The sequence below is a fragment of the Ixodes scapularis genome, unplaced genomic scaffold (assembly GCF_016920785.2).
Source record: "Ixodes scapularis isolate PalLabHiFi unplaced genomic scaffold, ASM1692078v2 PGA_scaffold2__306_contigs__length_199485367, whole genome shotgun sequence".
In the NCBI taxonomy this organism is placed as follows: Eukaryota; Metazoa; Arthropoda; class Arachnida; order Ixodida; family Ixodidae; genus Ixodes; species Ixodes scapularis.
Window position 1 is genome coordinate 99,006,307 of NW_024609857.1, and position 24,352 is coordinate 99,030,658.

The following is a 24,352-nucleotide window of genomic DNA, read 5'->3' on the forward strand; positions in this document are numbered from 1 at the left end:
TATACTATCAGCAGCGTGAGAAGTTTGGCGTTTGGCTACAATCAGGGACACGATGAGGACGTCAGGGAGATTTTTCGGCAACTTCGCCTCCCGCGCTAGCTTTCCCAATTTGGATATATAGCGGGTCCCGTGGGCTTTAAGCGTGCTCGAGCAGCCAATGCATGACCAAAGGCAACGAGGGCGTGCTGGAGGCTGTGCGTCCCCAAAGTGGCGCCCCCCGACGTTCCCAACTCCGCCACTGACTGTTATGGTTTGGCACGGTGCAGAACGACGTTCCAGATTCGGTGGAGTTTTGAGGACTATTCCACATCATTGTCATCATCATCGTTTACGTTGGCATCGTCCTTTATACGTCTGGTCCAGTTTTACCGTTCGCTAAAAAGACATAAATATCGCGCATACATACGCGGAAGAGATTTAAGTTAATTGATTTTAGACGATGATTTAAAAAGCGCAAATGACTAAGAATAGAAGAAGGGGACAGGGCAGAGCGTTTACTTGCAACTGTCAGTTTAAAAGAGCGTGCAGAGAAAGACAAGGTGTAGTGAAAAAGGAGGAAAAAAGATAACAATAAACTCACTGCCGCTACTAAGAAAGCAAATTTAGTTTTAGAAATCGAAATAAAAATCATTTCACTTCACCTAAAAACAGAGTATCTGTCACTTAAAAATTGTCTATAAAACAAAACAAAAACAGTGATAGAAAGAAAAGGACACAGAGCAAACGACTAAAACATCTTCAAGAAAAACACCGCTTGAACTGAAGGTCTTTTTGTGTTTCGTTTTCAAGGAAAACATCGAAGGAACTGAAGTTTTTTTTGTGTGTGTTAGGGTCACTGATGGAACTCCTGTGCATTTTTCACCACTGGTGAGGATGACTTGAGCCTCGTACAGTTCTCTAATGTTTTTTTTGTCTCGGAACCGCTTCAGAACTTTAGTGTTGTTGAATAATGGTAAGCATTTGCAGTCCCTGACATGCACCGCAAGATGTCCGACTGGTGTTGATTTCAATGTTTGAGCATGTTCTCTTAATCTCGTAATAACCGCCCCGCCTGACCGACATATACTTTCCCGCAAGTAAAGGGTATTTGGTATACCACTCCACTTTGACAGTCTACATATCTGAGTCGATGTTCGGCACTGCACTCTGCCTGTTGATGCTGTTGGCAGTTGATCTTAGGGCAGAGCCTTATTTAGTTTGCCCGGAGCTGAAAGCACGACTTGGACTTGAAACTCAGTGACGGTTTTCTTCAAGTTGTGGGATAAGCGGTGTATATATTGCCACGAATGAAGGTGACGAAAAGACGAACCGTGAACTGAAAATAAAGGTTTAATTGGCGTACTTGTGCCAAACAAAATAAGTAAAGAAAGAGCGTCGAGGCAGCAGAAAAGCGGGAGGTGATTCGGCGGCATGACAGAGAGCGAGAGCGAGACTAACTCGACAAGGTCGCGGGTAGCTGCTTATCTACAGTGCGTCCCTATCTCGAAATTTCGCCAAAGAATGTTCGAGCGTCGCACGCTCGGGGCAAGGATAAACTGGGATTTTCGGAAACAAGAAAACAGAGGGAAACTTACGTCTGCCGCGAGAACGAACGCGAATCTTCTCGTAGTCCCTGACCGAGCGTTGCTTTCTCGGCCCTGCGGGCGGCAATATGGCAGAACAGTCAGTCGGTGTGTCTTGTATTTTTCCGTGTCACGTTTTTTATTTGAGGTCATTAAGGATTTCGCGACATCATATGTGATCGAACCGAGTATCCCGATGCTTTCAGTCTTTGTACTTGAGCATTGAAGCTTTCCCCCGCTGAGTGTACGCAAGATTTTTTTAAGAGCTGTACTCAGGCAATGTTTTTTGCAATTCCTCTTTTAATGATTTTAGAATGAGCCGGATTATTATGTAAAAGTCCTTTCTTTGATCGAGGGGAATACATTCAACAAGTGTGGTTGTCACAGAGCACCAGTCTTAGATCTAAATACTGGAGGATGGAGTTCACTGGTGATGCTTGGGTGAACTTGAGGCCCTGGCCATTTTCTAACAAGTTAAATCGAATGATGTTGAATATTTGCGTCTCATTCTCACCTTGGCGATGTTCAAAGAGAACGAGGTAATCATGAACATATCGAAATATATGAGATACATGGCTGTTGCAAAGTATACTGGCTATTTCCCGATCACATTGCGAGAAGAAAATATCACATAACACAGATACCACACAGGACCTTACCCATACAAAAATATCCTATGGTCGGCTATAGAAAATCCTTTCTATGGTCGGCTATAGAAAATTGGCCCAATCGGCTTTAGCTTTTTCTATGGCTGTCTTTAGCTTTTTCTATGGTCTTGCCAATGGGCGTCTTTAGCTTTTCCTATGGCTTTATCACTGGTTGGCTATAAAAGTCTTTAGCTTTTTCTATGGCTGGCTAAAGAATTTTTCTATGGCTTTCTTTAGCCGGTGCGCTATAGACGTCTATAGGGATTCCTTTGGTTTCTTTAGCCAGCAGGCTATAGATTTTTCTTTGGCTTCTTTAGCCAGCAGGCTATAGCTGTCTATAGATTTTCCTTTGGTTTCTTTAGCCAGCAGACTATAGATTTTCCTTTGGTTGCTTTAGCCGTCTATTGCTTTTTGTATGGTCTTCTAAAGAATCTTTTATGGCTCACTGTACGGCTCTCTTTAGCCAGCAAGCTATACCTGCCTGTGGATTTTTCTTTGGTTTCTTTAACCATGTATAGTTTGTGTATGGTCTTGTATGGCTCATCCTAAGGTTCTCTTAGCTGGCTGCCCCTTTTCCTTAGGCTTTGGTATTCCAAACCCGTTTTGAAAACCTGTGCTGGTTCGCCTCTCTATGGTACGCTATATATGAAACGTCCAGGTAACAAAAACAAACACAAAAGTAATATTTTTGTCACCTTTATTCGAAGGACTGTAGGATAAAAAAAGACTTATTCACAAGGTTTTTCCTTGTTTGCCTCCTTGTTTAGCAACGAGGACAAGGACGTCCTCACTGGCCCTTCTTTGAGAAGCTTGAACTTCTTGCAGGTGTAACCTGCAAACGCAGACATGAAGATATCAAAAATACTTGCATCTCAGAAACACATTTACCTGTGAGCATAGATTTTAAAAGATTGGAAAATGCTCTATTTAACAGTTGACAATTTAGTTATGGGCTCGGTCAGTGACGTATGGAGGCTCTTTTCCGTCTCATAAAATCAGTCCCACAAGTGGTTTAACCATATGATAGTTTTACGGCCAGGAATTTTGATAGTATCTTTCAAGTGCTGTCTAAAAATAAATGTTACTAGTTACTAAAAATAGAAATAGAATAAAAGAAAGCATTTGAAACTATCCAGAAAAAAAAGTATTCAAGCACTATTTTTTGGTGTTGCAGACTACTAGACTAGAACATGGCTGTTCAGATAGACACACAAATTTGTTAAGCAAGTGTGCTGTCTGCCAGTTTTAGAGATCATCACTGGCATCTTATTTGCTAAGTGACGGAGGTGAAGCCACGTGCAGCATATGTCATTTCACAAAGACTGAGCACACTCCTTCCTTCCCCCCCCCCCCCCCCGAATTTCGGTTACTTAAAATGGCATTTCAAGACCAACCACTGCACAGCACATCTGACATAAACATGACATCAGCACTTTTTTAACTCACACAAGCCAGTGCCAGTGAATGTTTGTTGTAAAGGTCAAACCTTTACAAAATCTCCACAATATGCATGTTATTTTGTACCACATTTACAGAAAACTATTCTACACTTACCTCAGTCATACTATAGTCAGTTACAGGTTAAGAAAAGTTTTAGAGGGAAAGGAGGGCAGGGGAAAAGGAAGCGAACAAAATGCTTGGGGGGAGGAGGAAACCTCCTCCTCTCTTCTGTTTGCTTCCTCCTCCCCAGCCAGAGAACTTTTAACCAGTCACTGACTATAGAGCAGTGCTCAATTTGAAAGAGCTGATAATCTCTAAATAAATGATCATGGCATTATCAAACAGTTCACCTAGTAAAACAGAGCATACTAGATGAAAATGAGTGAGGCTAACTTCCAGTGTATAAAAGATAATTGAATTTTAGCCATAAAAAATATGCCAGAAATTAGGATGAGCTATTGTTTGGGGATGGGTCATCTCTTCGGATAATACAGTAGTGAAGGTTTTTGAAACTGTGTGGTCAGAAGTATGCAATGCACTTGAAAGTAATTTCTAAACATGAGGCAATGCTACGCCTAAATACATGTCCAGTCAGCCTACCGTAAAGTACAGATCATGTCCTATACCCCCCCCACTTTCCCACCCAAAAAAAGAATTATTCCACAGAAAATCTAAATTAAACGAAAATATGGCTGGGGCTCAATCAAAAGCAGAACCATAGTTCAAGATCATAATAGGAAGAGGATGCTTAGACAATAGGGGTGCATGCTTGGTTGCTGCAAGGTCAGGTGGGACCTGGTTGGCACAAACTAACAGAGCCAGGATTTAGACAGCTGGCAATATCTAAAAGTAAATGCAGGTTTTCCATACATGTAGTGCTCAAGTGGACCCTCAAGAAAACAGTCAAAGCTGTTTCATTTAGCAGAAGTAGCAGTCATGAGAAGACAAAAATCAAGAAATCACCTTTGCAGTGTTCAATGTATGCAGGAGATTTCAATTGAGTATACTGTTCTCGATTCAACCTCAAGATTTATTCAAGCCAAAATTTTCAAACTTATTTTGCTGAATGCATTCTCTCACTTTCTATAACAGAACTTGCAGATATTCATACTCACTTATCACAGCATTTACCCGGACTGGGTCAAGCTGTGGCTTGGCCGGCTTGTCCTTGTGTGCGTTGGACTGCTTGCCCGTGATTGATTTTCCGACAAGCTCTTCCGAGCTGAAGACCAACCTTAGAAGCTCCCGGGCATAAACTGTTGGTGATTTTGTGGGACCCATGTCTAGAAGGAGCAGCAAAGCCCTGCTGACCTTGATGCCCCCCAAATCTTCTTCGTCTTCGTTGCCCTGTAAGTAATCAGAGTGAATTCCATCGCTCAAGGTCTGATATGTTGATAAAAAGCACCTATTAAAGCTAATTCTAACATCAACATCATTGTCCCTTCGACCACTTCCATCAATCCCGGCATGCAACAATCCATACAGTGCAATCAGGAAACTTGCTGTCCAAAGAACGAGTGGCATGGCATTGATCGACCCGTCCAGAAAAATGTTGCAAGATCGTGTGCAAAGCGTGGACTAAGCGAAGCATTATTTCACGTTCCTTCATCCTGGGCAGACCATGTTTTACCTCTGAAATTGCATGAATGGCTAGATCTCCACACTCCAGTGCAATCCTACACCATACACTGGAGATGCTTTATTACTGCGTTAGCATTAATACCCACATGACAGGAAAAAGCTGATGGCGTTCGTCTGTAGACAAAACAGAGGAAAGGAAAGAGCACCGCATAGGGAGGAGAAGAGTAGTGAAGGACAAAGGCGAGAGGGAGGCGTCGTCACAAGGCGGAAGATGCTGGGGCGAGTCTGAAGTTGCAGGTGTGCGGAGCGCGTATGCCTTGCTTTGTGCTACAAAATGGAGGGTGAACCAAGTACTAGTGCTGGTCCAAGTGGACAGCAAAAGAAAATAAAGGAAGATCCATTGCCGGATCCTTAGGTGTTAGCATGACCCTTGGGAAACGCCACACACATCCCCTTTTGGGAAATGCTAATGCTGGCCCCATAATGAAGCCAAAAAGGTGCAGCAAAAAATAAAGGAAGCAAAAGTGAAAGCCAATACAGAAAAGTGAAGGGGACAGCCTTAGCGTCTCCCAAGGGTCATGCTAATGCATTCTCTAAGAATCCACCAAAGGATTTTAAAATTTTTTTTTTCTACTTTACCATTTTTGTTAGCATTTGAAAGTATTTGGTTGAGCAGGTGCTCAGAATCTATAGTCAGTTGCAACCTAAGAACACAGGGCGAGGATAAGATGGGCGGGGGAGGAGGAAGCAGACGGAACGCTGGAGAAGAGAGAGGGAAACCTCCTTCTCTCCTTTGCACTCTGTCTGCTTCCTCCTCCCCAGCCCGTCTTACCCTCGCCCTTTGTTCTTAAGTTGCAACGGACTATAGACGTTGCGAAGCTCGGGATCTTTCTTGCACACAAGCTGGCATTTGCTGCGACAACAACCATGTATAAATGCGGAGCTCGCTCGGCATTCATACAAACCTGGATAAGAGACTGTAAAATGTAGCAAATATACTTTTTCCTTTAAAATTAAAATTGGGGGGGGGGGTACATTCCCAACAAAACTGATGGACACTTTACCATTTCCATCAGTTTCGTTGAGAATGTCTACAGTGAACTTCGTAAACTGACCTGCCAAAAAAAATTGCTTTCCCACCACTTCAAAACAAGTAATTAACATGGCACAACAGAAGTACATTTGGAGAAAATATTCAGAGAAGCCGTTCAAAACGAAACCCATTTTGAAACAGTAGCTCTTTCCTGTGCCAGGGGGAGCGGGAGCAAGGGAGGAGGCAAACAGGTGTGTCACAGTGCCTCACGCACCACATTTTACAGTTTTTGCAAGGGGTCCATTATCAATAACATTTCTGCACCAAATATTCAAGAACTTTCACATACCTCTGCCTGGGCTCCAGGGTTTTCAGGCGCTCTCTGCACCCGAGCATCCTCCATCTCTTCACGAAGGTTCTTTAGGTCCTGGACCGCAATCGTCAGTTCTGGGACATCAGAAAATAAATAAATCATACACAAATAAAAGGCAATAGCAGCATATTACAGAAATGCTGGTACTTGCAACACAATGCTGTTTGCACTTAAGTGCCTTGCTTTAATACAAGTTATGTATTATCTGTATGAAATTTCACGACAGACATTGAAACGAAAGTGACACCATCAAACTACTGTAAAATCCCGAGATAGCCTACCTAACATGAAGAGAAAATCGGGTGAAAACATGGTGTGGGCTAACTTTTGGTGTGCAATGAAGAAAAGTATAAAAAATTGCTATTTTTAGGTTGTGTCCCTTCCAAGCTTGTTACGGTGGCGAGGGGCAACAAAGCAAAGGTGACTGTACTCCCCAGTCAGCAATGTTTGCTTATATCCCGCCATAGCTAACTAGCCGCATTTACGCTGCGGCCATCATTGATCCCAACACTACTATTACTAGGAGTGGGCTATGTTTCGGTGTTTAAAAAGAAAATAGCAAATCAAACCAAAAATAGGGATGGGCTATCTTTCGAGGGTGGGGCATCTCTCAGGACTTTACGGTATATGGCCGTTTCATGGAATGCTGGATAAATAATTCCTATGAAAACTATGTGGCACACAAAGAAATGTTAGTGTCTCATTGGTCACTCCCAAAAGGTCCATTTAGGAAAATTAATAATATCCAGCTAAGTTAATTGTTAACTAATATATAGCAATTTTAATTATTATGCTTAAATATGTGGTTTCAATCAATAAGTGGCTGACTGTTCCATTTTAGAAAGATGTATGCCATGGGCTGCATTTAATGGCATTCCAAAGTGCAAATTGGCTTGGACATCTGTTTTTATTTCCTATCAAAGCTCATCTTTGCGGCAGCAGTACTGCTCCCCGAGGCCTGCTCTGTCGTGTTTCCAGAATTTTTGCAATAAGCACACCACCTATGAGTGACCGCACAAGTGAGCAGATGTAAAATGACATTGCATGCCCAATTTCAAGTATGCACGTTCGGAATTCGAATTTTGTAAGGTGCACAAGATGCAATGGTTTTTAAAAGGGAACTATGACAATGTTTTAGCTATCCAGACAGCTGCTTTTTCTGAATACTTGTGCTTCACTCTTTGCAGCAAATTATATATTATCTCAAGCGAAGTATATATCATCTCAAAATCAATATTAGTTATTAAGAAAAGTGCAATGCCAAAACCAACTTTAAATTTTACCGCACTTTCCAATGGCATGACGTCACAGGCAGAGAGTGTCATCTTTGTATGCTGGAGAAAGCGTCGTCTTCGGCATTAATTTCACACCACCAAACTTCTTGGTACCCAGCTGGAAACAAATTCCACAGCCCAAACTGTGACACTGTTTCCATAGCCAACGTCATTTTTTTAATGTAGTCAGTAGAGATTTTCAGTCTGAAAAATGGGTGACGACCACATTAGGAGATTCAATGACACTGCAACAAAGTGGCATTTTGACATAAAATTTGGGTTACTAATTCAGCTGTGTTCAACATTATATTCGGTCTACAAATTCAGCTGTGTCTATTGATGTCCTGAGCCGAGTTCGAAGCACATCTGTGAATATGAAAAATTTGCGGAGTTCTTTAAAGGCATCATGAAACAATATCGGGTTGGAATGTTCATGACGTTGCAGAGGCATACTGGTCCTAGTCTGGCCCAAGTATACTCGTACAAACTGCCACTCATTCGAAAGCTTCTTTGTTGTGGTGAAATTGCAAAGATAGAAGAAGACTATTTCTTTCAGTCTTGCCTTTGCAAAGCTTGACATGTAATTGTAGGAGCAAAATCACCATTCTGACGACAGTCGAGTGCGGCTTATAGATTGGAACGAGCACTGCGCGAGCACTTGACTTCGGCTTGCAAGAATCAATGCCTCTGCGAACAATCGGGTAGTGGTTTATGCCCAATGACTGCTGTGACAAGAATAGCCGAACTCTAACAATGCCTGGAGCATAGCACGCGTCCTCTACTTTGCCAGCCTCAGCGCGTGGCTATGATTAATGTTGGCTGCATAAGATAGGCATCAGGCCCCGTGGCCGCTTTTTCTGGCTTCAAGTTAAGGGAATTAAAGGTGCTCATATTTCTCAATTTCTTTTTGGAAATAGCTATTGGCTAGAATAAAAAACTAAGGCATGTTTATTGAGTTAATTATGTTAGAGAGCAATTCTATGTGGTGTTTAGTGCAAGTAAAAAAAAATAGTTTTATGACTCCTACAAAAAAACGGACATGTAAAAGAAAAAAAACATTTTTCATGCTAGGCATTAGAATGGTGTATCAGACATCACCAAAAAATAGTTTCTCTAGAGTCGTGCAGTTTTTCCATAGAAACCAGAAATATGAAGTCCTAATCAAAGTGCCCGCCAGTTTAACTGACTCTTTCTTTTCTACAATCGCTCGTGGAGAAGACCAAAATAACAAAAATAAAACTAAAGTCTTTGGTGCGGTCGCGGAGGACATGTGAAGTGAAACTCGCGTGACTTCCGGCGAACCCACTTTTAGTGACGTCGGTCGATTCCTTCCTTCTGACCGCCCCGACATTTTGTGGTGCAATGTTAGGTCACACTGAACTGGCGGGCGTTTTGAATTGGACTTCATATTTTCATAATAATAAAAATAAGAACTGCACAACTCTAGAGTGACACAAATGTTTGGGGATGTTCTGACACACAATTTAGCACCTAGCATGTAAAACATTTTTTTTCCCGTGTCAGAGGCTTTTTAAGGGCGGGGACTTATAGCGAGGACAGAATGAGCTAGTACAGCTTAAAGGGGCCCTGCAATCACATTTAAGCGTCTACCTTTTTTGCGGTTTCCACGTCTCTTGGGGTTTGGGCAAGTCAGCGGGCACGGACAGAGTAACTAAATATCAGTGCATCATGTTTTAACCGGACGACACGGAAACACCTCTTCCACCAACGGGGGCGACCCGCGGTACCGGAAGCACGCGATATGTGACGTCTTTGGTGCTGGGCTTACTACTGGTCAGAGCCGCTAAAAGCTTCTTTTTAGTCGAAATACAAAATATAAGTGGCGCAAATTATTTGATTTACTTATAAAAGTAGTTTTTGTTCAGTATTTTAGATCAGAAAAGAAACAAGAGCAGTTTATAAAGTACGGAAACAAGAAATGACCCGACGACATACCCGCCACCAAGCGGTGGAAAAGGAGGCGCATACTAGAAAGGAGTAGTGGGATCAGGCACCGACACGGAAAAGTCCCGGATGTACACGGCGGTGCTGCGGTTGTATGGACTGGAGGATCCGACCGGCTTTGAGTGCTCCGAATGCCTTCGGCGAGCAGCTTCATCTTGCGGTTTGGCCGTTTCGCGGTATGGCAGCGCGAAGTGTCTCCCATTCTGAACTGACCTTCACCCCGTGTTTGCCGTCGTTTGTGGCCAATGAAGTGTCATGCCGAATTATTTTTTAATTGCGCAGCAAATGTAATGAAAGCTACTCTGGCTGCCCACTGCTGCGTACAGTCTATCCAGAACATGCTTTAGTAGCGCCCTCTCGCGCCGTCGACACGGAGTGCGGCAGCCGTGAGCGCTCGCTGAGCTCACTCAGCCCACTCAGCCCATCCTCTAGTTCACAGCCACTCAAGCAACCAAGGACGTCATGAAGGTGGTTATTTTTTGCTTGTTTTTGTCATTTTACTATGCCTATATCTTTTCAAATAAAGCGAAATTCGAGAAAAAAAAAAGTTTCATTAAGTTACTCCGTTCAGTGCGCTCAGGTTCGGTGCAAATTAAAAACCAGTAAAAACGTCCTTGCAGGGCCCCTTAAACAAGCTGGCCGAAGCGATAACAATCCCACGTGGGCCATCCCTGGCACGATAGGCCATTGGGAGCAAGATGAGGATTACCAGCCATGATTTTACGCAGATGCAAGGGAAGATTTGCAGCATCAATAAGCCGCACACTAACAGTGCATCTTGGGCTAACAGATTTTGTTGGTGCACTGCTGCCTTACTCTGGTTGACCGTCCTTCACTACCTTAGCACTGACTTGTATTTGTGCTTGCCTCTCCAGGAAAGCAAAGCCCCCAAACCATTTTTTGGTTTATTTTGTTTAGGGTAACTCGTCCTAGACCTGTTGCACAGGTGTCCTGATGGCACCTGACACCTAGCCACCCCCAAAATTGAAGAAATAATAGTGGTTCGTTGCAACTTCGATCCAGACAGCTTATGATGCCACAAGCACTGCATGTGGGATTTTTAGTGCTCTAGTCAGCGCTCCCCTGTACAAACTCAGACCGCCGTCCCTTAACACACCGATACTTTATCAAGTTCTCAAAACACCATATTAAACACAACTAAAAACCGGTTTTTCGTGTAAGGCCCATTAAAATAATAGGCATTAAAGAAATTTAGTTCTCGGCCCAAGAAGCAGTGCCCCGGATCCCAGAATAACACCGTAATCTTCCTCACTATAAAGTATTCTGCTAGGCTACCATCATCATGGCAACAAGGAGTTTGCCAAATGTATGCACGCAGGAGCCAAGCGTCCAAAGCCTCCAACCATTAAAGGCACTGTTATACTCCAACAAAACAGACGGGGGAGCGCATGCGGCATGGGGACGTTGCGTTGGTGAAAGCCAGCCACTCCAGAGTCCAAAGCCTTGACGCAGCCGACACGACTGGCAGCATTCGGCGTGCATGGGCGACGCCGGCACAGAATGCGAGTGGAGCCATCTCGCGCCGGCCGCGCCAAAACCACAGGATCAACCTCCCAGCATGCATTGTGTGCGCGCTCGCCAAAGGCCAGACACCGGCGCTTCGTAGGAACAAAAACTGTGGACGCTCGAGGTAGCATGCGCATGCGCCTGGTAGCAACGCGCCATAGGAAAAGTTGGAGTGTAGACAGAAGAGGTTTCTGGCTTGCACGGTGCAACCAGCATGATGGAACAGACTTTAGACAGTGCTCGCTTGCGCGCGCCATACGTCAAAATATAACAGCGCCTTAACACCCTTTGTTCGACCACCGTCTGAGGAAAACGAAGTGGTGATTATAGCAGACGGCGGTTGCCTCGGATGGAAGCAATCAAATCGGCTGCCAGCGTTCTCTCTTAGTTTTCACTTCATACAGTAGCCTAGCTCCGGACCTTTGGCGGTTTTGACGAGGCTAGACACAAGCTCAAGGCTGTGATTATATTAGACTCCCCGAGTAGAGCGTAGCAAAGCAGGGGGCAACCGAGCGTAGCGCAGCCTGTCAGAAAGCCATGCTTATAGACCGACACACTGTTTACATACAAGCCCGCATTTGCCCAGACCAGGTGTGGGCACTGTGCGAGCGCAGAAACCAGATTCGCGTGAGCTGAAGCTTCTGTGCATGTGCCGTGGCGACAACAGCACCACCGCAGAGGCATGACATCAGAGCCACATGTTGGTCTATAGAATGAACCATGGCCACCAGATTCTCCAAGCAAGGCAAACCAGCAACCAAAGTTGACAAGCGGTGATTTCAGCAAGAGAACAGCTGGGAAAATAGTGCCAGCATGCGTCCATTCAAGTAGCGATCCATTGCCATGGTGACGGTGACTATAGCAGAAGGTCACGACAGTGTTCGAAGATTGGGTGCATGGTTAGGTCCTCTTGCAATGCATTTTGAAAGGGCAAAAAGTTAACAAAAAGAGGTCAAAAAGGATCTAGAGCAAGGGGCTGGTGTTCTACGGCACCTAATAATCTTGTGCACCTCACACAAAAAGCATACATTTTTATGCTCCGATGGTTAGTTTTTTTGTTTTTTTTTTTCTTTTTCACTTGTAACATGAGCGTAAAGTATCAATTGGTTGGCCCCTGTACATCAAATGTCTGCTGCATGCCTGGTTGTTTACTGCAACACCACAAAGAATTAGAATGGTATCCGACTTGAGGAACTCGTGGCACCAGAGGAAAGCTTCTGTCAGGTTTTAATTCCCGCCCTTTTCCGGTTAACATAGATTAAACATAGCTATTGTTCACATTGCCCTGTAGTCACTACATGTAAAATATCCCACGTTAGCAGGTGTCCTGCTCGAGTTAACTTGCACAAGCAGAGCCTTACTTACCATCAACTACATCTCTTTGTGAAGTCACATAGTCCACAATGGCTTTTAGTCTCGCATTTTCCTCCTGGAGGTGATCGATGTCACTCTTGAGGGATTTCTTCTCTTGCTCTAGTGCAGCACAGTTCTCACAATAATCCACCTGAAAAAATAAAAAATAATCTTCACATAAGGTGTCTCACGCGCGGCTTAGAAGTAGTGCATTCTGGGAGCAGCGCCATCTGTGTGTATGCGATAGCCCACACCGCCCAGCAGTTCATCCGGTGAGACCCCGCACAAGGAACGGACGCTCTACACAGCTGCAGTGTTACGGTGCAGTGTATAGCTGCGGCACTATAACAGTGTTATTTTCGGTAAGCGGTTCTTTACTGTTGGGCTCTTATGGCGGACAGTGAATGGGAATACGGACGCTACGAGGAAAAGGTTGAAATACTAGGAAAAGGTTGAAATCTGTGGTGTGGATTCGTTCGGTCCACCGCCAAAAGATCTCATCCTAGACAGCAAGCCGCAGCCGTGAGTGAAAATGACAGACATCCAGGTTTACGTCACCCCAAGGACAAATTTTGTCGCTCGCACAAGCCCTTTAAATGCCTGTAACCACAAGTGGACGGGTCCAGGAGTCAATGAAAGCAGTGAATGCAGGGTGCGCGATTGTAGTCTCGCAGGTGAGGCAGGCTTAACATGCCCCCCCGACTCTGGAATATGTGCACATCTTTGCTCGACTTACTTTTAGAAGGTTAATCGTTCCCTTTATGGGGCACTAAAGTGCATTTTGAGATTCTCTTTTTATGGTCATAACTCAATCTATGAGCTCTAAGCAGCCTAAGAAACTCGAAATTACATTCATGCGCGGTCAATTTGCATATTAAAAAAGCGGTAAAAGGTCCCGACACTTACCGTTGGCACAGAATGACAGATGGCGCTACCAAACCTTGCTAAATATGGTCGAACGACAAACGGCGCACGTCGGTCACTCGCAAGCGATGGGTTCCCGCGTGGACGAGCGGGACTGGTCGGCCACTCGTCAACTTGTCGCTTGCAAGTGGCTGACGAGCGCCGGTCGACTATGTACAAGAAGGTTCAGTAGCGCCATCTGTCATTCTGCAGCAACGGTAAGTGTTGCAAACTTTTATTACTTTTTAATATGCAAATTGGCCACGCATGAATGTAATTTCGGGTTTTTTAGGATGCTCAGAGCTCGAAGATTGAGTTATGACCTTAAAACGAGGATCTCAAAACACACTTTAGTGCCTCTCTAAGAACCGTGCAGCACTGAGTAGCATGATACACTCAACTCCTCGTGGAATATGTCATGCAGCTGTTTTTATCACCGCCAGCCAAAGAGAGCTTGGAGATTGCTATGACTCAAAAGAAAACATGCTTATGAATGGGATCATCTCCATGCTGGTTTGCTACTGCTCCTCCGGTAAAAAGCTTGCATACAGGTATCTTAGTTATCCTTAATCACGACTGAACTTGACTAGCAAGACAGGCCTAGCCCGCTGTTGAAGCATGTGAAATACAATTAATGCCTGCCAAAAGCAAACTACGCCGATGCAGGCCCAAAAACAGAAAACAGAGCACACTGTGCAGTTGGACATATCAGAGAAGCATTCACATTCTAGAAGTAAATCATCAGAAGTCAACCTCCCCTGCGAGACGACGATTGCGCTCTCCGCACTCACTGCTTTCACTGACAACTCCTGAACCCATCCACTAGAGGTTACGACCGTTTAAAAGAATTGCAGGCACGGGACAAAACCTGTCCTTACAATCAGGTAAATTTGGGTGTCAGTCATTTTCACCTGCGGCCGCAGCTTGCTGTCTTAGACGAGATATTTCGGCGGTTTACCAGACGGTTTGATGCTGCAGATCCATCTACTCGTAGTGTCTGCATTCCACTCTGCTGTCCACCTTAAGGGCCCAGCGGTGAAGGACTTCTTACCGAAAACAACATTGTCATGTTGCCGCAACTATACAACTATTCGCAACTCCAACGCCCTATAGGTGGCGAGGCGGTAGTTCCAAGATGGCGGAAAGACGGGGATAGATTTTCCAGGATATCCCGTGCGCCTGATCGCCGACGCTGTTCAGCGCGCTAAAATTTACCCATTTGTCCACAAATGCAAAGCGGTTAGGGAAGCGGTCAGAGTGACGGAGATGCCGATGCACGTTAGGAAAAGGAGCATGCTGTTATTTAGAAGTTGCAGAAACTTCAAATTGCGAAGCTTTGAGGTGAGCAAGCGCATTTTAGCACTGGCCACGTTACTGTTTCTGGCCGAATATTTTTGAGGGTGATGAAGATATGTTTGCGCTTTGCCTGGCAATTAGTGCTCTAAAAAGAGAGCCGTGCACGGTGACCGTCAAGCTTCGGAAGAGCAGCGTTCACAGCATTGGTGTCTTCGCGTCACAGCCTCACAACTCGCAACTCACCGTCCCTGTTTTTGTGAATTGCAACACGTAATCATACTGCTCTATTGTTATTGATAGAAAGCTTGTTACGTGCGGTGTAGCATTACAACCGTAAGCTCGCGCTGCGTCTTTAAAGCACAATTTTCAGTGCACGCCAAAAGCGTTGCCGTGCTCATCACTCTAAAAAAAAATGTAGTCCGTACACTTCTTGTTATATATACCACATTCCAAAACTTCAGTTCGCCGTGCAGACCTCCGACGTCAAACTGACGGCCCCAACTTTTACGAGAGGCTTGATGGCGGCGCAATATGATATTAAACAGGTAAAGTATGCATCAAAGAATACCAAAAAAAAAAAGACATTGAGGTTTTGCAGTGAAGCCTAAAAAACCTGATTACATTTTTTTTATATGGTCATTTACACTTACTTAAGCTATTTTAATAAGTTGCACAACTCGCCATTAAGCCGCTTGTGAAAGTTGGTAGCACCGGTTGAACGTCAGTGCGCTGTACGTCCAACTGAAGTTTAGGGGTGTTGTACGCTATGCAAAAAATGCCTATTAACATAATCGGCGTGTTTAGGGGTTTTATTTATTGCTCTATCAAAAATAAATATTTTAATATACCATACATTTTTCGTACCGTGTTATTTGCAACATTGCGGGCCCTCTGCCCAAAACTGCGCGTTCTAAGCTCTCCTCACAAACGGCTGGCCAACACAGACGCGCTTGAAATTCTTCGAGCATTTCTTTATTTGCTTTGTAATTACCTGAAAGCAAGTACAGGTATTCTGTCTTTTTAAAGTGCTTGGAATAAATGGTCATGTTCCTTGTAACGGTCTTAAAACGCAAACCCATTCCCGATGTGTATTGATCGATATACCGTTGCGCGACGAGTTTTCTCCTACTTATGGCAAAGAATAGACTATTCATATACCTTACTATAAAGTTCTTCATTATTAGCGGTAGCGTTTTCCGTCACGCTGAACACAGACTGAGCTGGCGGCCATGCACAAGACCAGAAATCCGCAGCGTATGCGATACACGAAAGGTCCCTAATGAAATTAGACATCCCGGTCCTTCGTGCAAGGCTGTTGCAAGGCGGAGCACGAGAATACCTTTTTCAACGCGCTCACTATTTTCGTTAAAAGGGCTTCACGCATCAAGGCCGACAGTCCCTGCCACCATTTCCGCGCCGCCACCACCGCTGCCGTCCCCGCTCCTCTGGTTCTCCGTTCGTCCGCGGGAGAGCGAGCGGCGCACTGGAGTTGCGAATATGCACCGCAGCTGCGTAGAGCGTCCATCGCTCGTGCGGGGTGTCACAGGAAGAATCGCCAAACAGTGGGGCTGCACGGCGGCGTAGCTGTCTGCCATCGCAGACACAAAGATGGTGCAGTTCCCAGAACACACCTCTCCTAAACCGCACCTGAATACACCCTACAGATAAATTGTTCCAAAAATTAATTTGCCCCGCTGATTCGCTAGCCCGCCCTTCTGTCTTTTTAACCATAAATCTTGATGTGAAGCAACCACAGCAAATTAAAAAGCACATTATTTTGCTTACATATATAGAATGTTCACTTTGGGGAATTCAAGCATACGTCCAGAATGACATGCAGGTACTATCGGGTTCGAATGAAAAGCAAACAGCGGAGTTGCATGGCCGTCAACACATGCGGCACCTCCTGGAGGCCTTTGGAAACTGATAAAACTGTGGGGTGGAGAGCAGCACGGTGCAAGGGGGTGCGTCGTAATCCAGTGTGTTTGACCCTCGCCCAGCACTACCCAAGCTTCGACGCTGCTCAGCCACTCTCCTTGGCTCGGCACGAGCCACGCTACGAAGCTTGCTGCTTGCAGCAGGAGCAAGCTGCTTGCTGCGCGCGAGTGTCAGCGGAACATGATTGCAGCATTATGCTCCCTCCGAACTTGTGCAGAATTTTTTTTTTTTCTTACACAGTGGGGTTGAGGCATTTGCTTTTGTCGATTGCAGCATTTGTGTTCGCTATCTGTTCATTATTTTTTTTTTTGTACAGAGGCTCTCTGGCAATATACATGCTATTTTCCATCCACGCTGTTTCACTATTTTGCAGCAGCCATGCACTCGCAGTCCTTCACAAGGACATCTGCATGGTTGTGATAACTGCTGTTAATCAAGCTCCCCAGGTCTTCGCTGCACAAACAAACTGCCAGCAAAATGTGACTTGTCAATGATAACGTTACTGAACTTTGCTAAAACGTTTTGTGAATGCAGAAGCTGGTGTACCTGAATTTTTCCAATACCAGCGCCACACGCTGGGAGCCGATATATAAAAGTTTGCCAAGTAATTGACTTCATTTAGATGTCAACAGCCATGTTAGGTTCCCTCTTGTTCTCCTGCCTCAAGTGTTGTACAGTTTTTGCTATACTGTTCACAAGGAAATCACAACGCACATTACAGCAAAAAAATGTACTGCACAAGTTACGAGAGAGCAGGACGCTGCGGTCATGCTCCACAAACACACACGTTTTAGGAGACTAGCGTGGAAGACGGGGTGGAGGGCACGTGACAGGCGGTCGGCCGAGAAGACACGAGCTGGCGCCAGACAGAGCGTGCCGATCGAGGCTGGGGCAGGGCAGGGCAGGAATAACGGGGCCGGTCTGGCTGGTCTGCCCCATGGCAACCCCGGAGCGGTCCACGAGCGAGGTTCCGACTAGGACCGGTGGGAACGGCGAGCCCTGGCCATACCAACCTGGGCCATGACGATCCCGGTGTGTTCACAGCGGCGCGGTGAGACTCGGGCCATGATAGCCCAGAATAGCTGGCCAATCCAGCCCTGGCATGGGAAAGACGATTCGCAGGCCTGGACACGGACTCCGACTGCGAGCTCTGAACTAAGGGCAACAACAAGGGTCAACGGACCCGGACTGCCGGCTCTGAACGATGGGCAATAAGGAAGTACAGTAAACCCATTCGCTGTCATCTCATTGTCTCGTGTCACTCCCTGGGAGATGAACGAAGTGAATACCGATAGGGAGCGATTCTTATAGAGCGAGATCACAAAAAGAAGACTACAACTGGCGCATCCAATGTGGGGCCCAGTCGGTATGTCTCTGCTTCTAGTCGTCTTCAGGAAGTCCCACGGATTCGTTGAGCGGGTTGTCCACTAACGCTAACGATGCCCGTTAGACAAAGTCTGTTGGAATTTTGGCAACTTGTCACACAGGAGAGCTCAGCAGGTGTCTCCTCGTGTCAAAACCGAAAGGACACGAAAAACGAGGTTGAGGACGCACTCTCTCCAGCACCCCAAAATAGTGGTTGGGAGGAGGTGATACAACCGGGGTGGTGGCGAGGAGCATTGGTAAGATGTAAGAAAGTTGTCTTCGGAGGCAGAGGAGTGGCACCGCATGTTTGCTGGAAGACAGGATAACGACTGGCAGGAGGGGAAACAGCCAGAACTCGTAGCAGAAGCAGTTGACACCGGAAAAGCTGGCAGGCGAATTAATGAGTACTACAATTTGTATTTGCTGGGCCAAGACGGCTTTTTGCTTCGCGTCATCCCAACAATCAACGATGGGCAGAGGAACACTTCTCCCTTCAGGTGGGTCGTTCCTAAAAAGCTAAGAAGGAGATTTATAGACTACTTTTCTGACTTCACTCTGGCCGGTCGTGGCAGTGACAGCAAGACTTTTCATTAGTTATGTCGCGCCATGACCTTGTCAGGGATGAGGCGGTAGACATTTAGGTGGGCTTGTAGCTGTCCAGCTTGCCTTAAGGCGCAAACGGTTCAAGCGGGCTTGCTTGCTGAGCTGCCGCCCCCTCCAAGGACCGATCAGTTCTTAGAGCTCGTTGCACGTAGAAGGAATGGGACACTGACATATATCGCGGTCAAGCAAGACGAAGAAGAGGCTCGAAAAGAGCATTCGCGCACCCGCGATAGCGGTCACACTCCGATTCGAAAACGCCATGAGCAATGGCGTTTTGTATTTTAAATCTGCGTTTATTTACACTATGTACAGTTCAAGTCGGAAAGAAGCGAGCCATTGCTCATGGCGTTTTGGAATCGGAGTGTGACCAGACGGGCGCGCACGTGCTCTTCTTGAGCCTCGTCTTCGTCTCACGTGACCGCGATAGATATCAGACGCAGATGCTTACATCGAGTCGCACGCGGTATACGCGGCCGTTGTGGAGTGCAGGTAGGCAGTGGCGTCACGAGGGTCAGCAGCACGCGGGGCGGTAGCCCGCCGCGACTCCCCCCCCCCCCCCTCCGCTCTCGCATGGCCCGCCCGCGACACCCCCGAGCGCGGCACCCGGGGTGGTCCGCCCCCCCCCCCCCCCCCCCTTGTAACGCCACTGCAGGTAGGGTATATGGCAATCCCACCTCGGGCTTTGGATTCCTTCGCTTGTGCAACAGATGGACTTGGTTTACACCATCATTACCTAGTCCTGAAGGAAACTCACCCTCTGAGCAAGGCAGCTAGTGGTTTTGCCGCATCGCTAGTTACGAGTTGAGGGGGCCCGAATGCGGTAAAGACGCGAGCGTCGTGTCTTACTTCTAGACTTACTCGGCGAGATTCAAACGAGGAGTCTGGCCCGGTTCGCATCGCTGACTTGAAGGGATACTACCGTCACAATGGGGAAGATGATTAACATGAGGTTGTGGCAGGACACAGGAAATCCCGTTCCTGGCGACCCAGGAGCGAGCTCCGGGATGCAGACTCGCCGAGTTAGCCGCACGGTACACGAACCCGTCGGCAAGCAATTTTGCAGTGGAGGCTATGGCCACTACCACAATCTGCGGCAGAGTATTTGTTCGTTTCGTGTTGTTTCAACACTTTGTTCTGTGCAGAATGGCTTCTTGGAAAGACGGCCATAGACCTCGCCACCCAGGAAGTCCACCGCAAGGAAACACGGGCCCATTCGTTTTCCCGAGTGCTCAGGGTGGCTGACACTTGTTCGGCCTGACGAACGATTCAAGCAGGCAGTTCTACGCTTGCAGCGACCTCTAAGCTATAATGGAAGTTCCAGCACATCACCGGCACAGCATTGAAGCTTGGGTTGTGCTGAGTAAGGGTCAAACCCATTGGAGTGGGGAGCCCACCAATGCAGCGCCCTACCCTCCAACACGCAGTTTTACCTGTCTTATCAGTCTACAGAAGCCTACAGGAGGTGCAGCATGTATCATTGGCCACACACTCTGCTGTTTGTAGTTCATTCGAACCTGATAGTACCCAAGAATAGCACTGTGCACACTGGGAATTTTTGTATGGTTCGTTACAGCCACAGACCTTCCCTATACTTCGTTTCAGCTTAAGCCCAGAAGCAGCCAAAGCTACAATCACGAGCATGTGGCCCTGAACAGTGCTTGTATAGGACAAGCGCGCATGCTTGGCAGCGACGCTGAAAGCCAGGAGCTTGCGCTTGTAGCATCGGCTGCATCTGGACTTAAGCTGAAATGAAGTATAGTTCTCGACCTGGGATAATTGAAACTGAAATTACCAGTGCTGAAGTTACAAAATGATAGTTGCATCTTGAAAAAAAGAAACGCTATTCTTGTTAATTTCATTTTTTTTTTTTTTTTGTTTAGACAACATTTAAATTAGGAAGCCGCGCTTATATCCTCCGTCCCTCTCTCTTTCTGGTGGGACTCGGAACCCGTTAACATCAAAGCAAATATCTGACGGATATGAGTGACGTGCATACGTACTACCTGGTCACCGGCTCCATTGCAAGCTCCTTTGATCATTAGCTTGCATTTCTTTTCCATCTGCGCGGGGCTACCTGTTCAAAGAGAAAAAAAATGAAATTGAAGGCTAACAAATTATGAGGATTACAACTTAATTTAGTAAAGAAACGGAGCGAACTTACCGATAGCCACGATCCTCGCTGGGTGTTTTTCTCCCTCCCACCTGACTTGTACTTCTTTGTTGAATATATTCGAATCCCTCGAATTTTGCAAAATTAATGCGCCTATTTTAGTATCTACCAAGTCCCTTAGGCTAACTACATCATACACGCGAGTCCTTCCGGTATTTACCCACCTAACTAAAAGGTGGCTCATTTTTGCAAACAGCAAGTGCCGCCAAGAATGACCGAGATGAAAGATGATAAATTGACAAAAGACAAGGTACACGCGTGCAAACAAAAACACTCCTGGATTGGATTGGATCGTTGGACGGTTAGACAAGAATGTTTGACACCAGTGTTGGCAGACGGTAACTTTTTTTTAGAGCATTGTGCGCTCTCCTTTAACACAAAAATGGCAATATATTGCTAATTTCTTTTTTTCGCTCTCTTAGAGCATATTAAAAATGTCAACTGTTGTAGCCGCTTAAAATGTATAGATTAGAAATGCCAGGTGTCTGTCAGTACGCGTTTAAACTATTCGAAGTGATCCTTTGCTCCGCCGTTCTGCAGTGTGCAGAAAGGAAGAAAAAAAAGAGTAGTTTGCTGTAGTTTGCACCCTGTAGTTTCCACCTCGGAGGTAGGAACAGAACCTGAACGACAGAGGAGTGGTCGTCCTTCTGTTTCTGTACTTTATAGCGTAAACGCTTCGGAGTGTCGTTTCATCGACAAACGTTTTATCGAAGCACGTTTCCCCGACAACCTTTCATCACGTGAAATGCCTCGAAGACTAACGAATATTTCTCGACGAACTGATGATTGCAACAGCGTGTACCTTAACGTATAAATAAATATCTATCGATCTATCTGAACCTCACACGGAAAAAGCTGAAAGGCAAATCGGCCAGCCACGGGAAATGCACAGGTGGCTTTGTAACACACCTGTACACAGTACATCATATGGCTCTGCAGCTTTCCGGTCCTTGTTTGGAAAATAAATTAAGTCACGAACCGCGTGAGTTAAACACAATCAAGGTAGAATTGCTGGAGCCGTTAGAGAGTAGGCCTAGCGAGGTGTGTACAAGCAATTGTACACACCTCGCACATTGGCACGAGTACACACTGGCCACACCAATGAACCAAGAGTTAACTCTTGGTTCATTGTGTGGCCAGTACATACATGGGGAGGCATTCACTTGATCGATTAACGTTTTAGCGAACGCCCCCGTTTCACGGAATGACACTGAGGACCAGTGGCCCAGTTCTGAGCTCCGTGCCCCTTAACGTACCTGCCGAGCTCGTGAGCACATGAATGCATGCAGTACAGCTAGGACTTCAGGCGTCCTCCTCCACAGCGTGCGCTCGCGCTTGTAGTTTCAATCCCAATCAGAGCACGTAGACAGGAAAGCTTCTTAGAAGTAAGCCTGTTTCACGTGCTGCAATTGTTTCCCCAAATCGTTGCGATTTTTGCCACTCTGCGACTAAAAGCACAGTTGCACCGTCGCAGCGGCCCTGCTACTGGTTACGATCGCTTGAAATGTCTCAGGCTTTGTTCAAGAAACTTTTGATCAACAAAATTGCAAAGCAATCGCTCGTGGGATGTCTTTCTCACCGACAATCGCCAAACAACGAACAAATCGCCGTGTCGGCTGTCCCGATTTTTTTCGCACAGTTCCTGCAGTCGCTGTGCGTGAAACAGCCTCCAGCGTTCATCACTGTGTTTCGCATGCGATTTTCTGGCCGGCCCCTGTCGGAAGCGTGCGCTGGCTAGACTTCCTTTAAGTTCGGCGTCAATTTTTCATGAACAACGTTGTCAAGGCTGCACAAGAAAGCAAAAGTGTGCATCTTGTTCCGTCAACCCCCGCATAAGGTTTGTTAACTCGCTACTGCGTGGTTTACATTAGCAACCGCATGCAAGAGTTCATACTCAGCACCGGGAAAGTGCCTTATCCACAACGTGAACTCGTGCACCAGTAAAATGTTTAATTCACAACGTGAACCACTTGCAGATCTGGCTAGATCAACATACCCAGCCAAAGCACTGCAAATGTATTGCTTTCGACATCTTGTAAACCCTGAGACGGGGAACGATAAAAAAAAACGGACGTTTTTTTATCGTTCCCCATCTCAGGGTTTACAAGACGTCGATTGATTACCAGCTCGCCTGCACTCTCTCACTGCTTAAAAAGTATTGCTTTGTTTGATTCTACCGTGTTCATTTTAGATAGTGAACGTTCAACATAATGTCGGCCTGAATCCGTGCGAGTTCTACCACCAACATTTCGCAGCGCCACTTGTGAAAACTGCAGGGGCGCTGCTCCACCAAAGCAGTTCAAAGAATTGCCGCTACATGCAATAAAGGCGGCGCTTTCATCCGTCAGAGACGCGGGACGTCAGGAGCGGGTGTCCGGATTGTCCAAAGAGGCGTCTAGTTTACTACCCAGCTCTTTTGCGAGCCAGAACACGTGCTCCGCAGCGCAGCGTCTCGCAGCACGTTGTGATAACAGTGATGTGTTGACAGCAGGCACGGCAGGCATGTTTTGAGACCGTTTAAAGTAAGTAATGTCCACGTTAGGTTGCGCGGACGCATTGCACCTGCAGCTTCAATTTGAATAGATCGGCTGGGATCCTCGACGTCGTCGGCGTTTCCGTTGTCGGCGTGCACAAAAGTGAGTGCTCTTTTTTCGCTGGGGGTGTTGTACGCAGCGATTTGGCGAGCGACGAGGCAAGCGACGACGACTCGCTTGAAGGATGAATTGCATGTAAGCGATATAGCGAGTGACGAGACGAGCGAAGGTGACAGCGACGAGCGACGGAGTTCTCACGGTCGCTTGTCGCGTCCCTCGGTTTTTGGATTTCTAGAAATCGTCGCTCATCGCTCTGGTCGCTTACTCCCGTCGCTTTCATACGGTTTGCCTCGTCGCGCGAGTGACCGACCGACCGACAATGAACCGCATGAAAACGACGGGAGCGATGAGCGACGTTTTCTAGAAATAAAAAAAACAGCGACGCGATGGGTGACAGTGAGAAATCTCCGTCGCTTGTCGCTGACGACTCTCGTCACTGTCGCCGTCGCTTGTCTTGTCGCTTGCTAAATCGCTTACATGCGGTTCGGCCTTAATGCTATACGCACTACGCCATGCATCTCGACCGGAAATGGCTATACGCACGACGCGAAACTTGTTGGGTCTCGTATTAAACGAATTGTCAGAAGAAGTGTTTTGTAGCTGTAGCGTAGCGTAGTGGAAAGGAGTCTTCTATATACACGTTCGAGCCAGAGTGGGTTTACTTTTTTTCCCTTCTTTTCTAACTTTTTTTTTTTTTGTCGAGCATTTGGCGATATTGATGACGTTTC

At 46.2% G+C, this 24,352-nt stretch overlaps 1 protein-coding gene across 1 annotated transcript; it reads right to left on the reverse strand.

Annotated features, from left to right (window-relative positions):
* Positions 1–2,889: 2,889 nt before the first annotated feature.
* Positions 2,890–21,274, reverse strand: LOC120836817. The gene is made up of 6 exons (XM_040205894.2): positions 21,022–21,274; positions 20,864–20,934; positions 12,768–12,906; positions 6,613–6,710; positions 4,765–4,996; positions 2,890–3,041 (listed from the first exon to the last, which is right to left on the reverse strand). Exons 1-6 carry the CDS (start codon positions 21,212–21,214, stop codon positions 2,938–2,940), a joined length of 837 nt encoding a protein of 278 aa, XP_040061828.1. The 5' UTR covers positions 21,215–21,274; the 3' UTR covers positions 2,890–2,937.
* Between the last annotated feature and the right edge of the window lie 3,078 nt (positions 21,275–24,352).

What these genes read in the sequence shown, in the direction of transcription:
- LOC120836817 (XM_040205894.2), bottom strand. Translation starts at nt 21,214, where the DNA reads ATGAGCCACCTTTTAGTTAGGTGGGTAAATACCGGAAGGACTCGCGTG. An exon ending in ACAAAGAGATGTAGTTGATG is followed by an intron (nt 6,711 to 12,767) that starts GTAAGTAAGGCT and finishes CTGATGTCCCAG; the next exon opens with AACTGACGATTGCGGTCCAG. An exon ending in ACCCTGGAGCCCAGGCAGAG is followed by an intron (nt 4,997 to 6,612) that starts GTATGTGAAAGT and finishes GATTACTTACAG; the next exon opens with GGCAACGAAGACGAAGAAGA.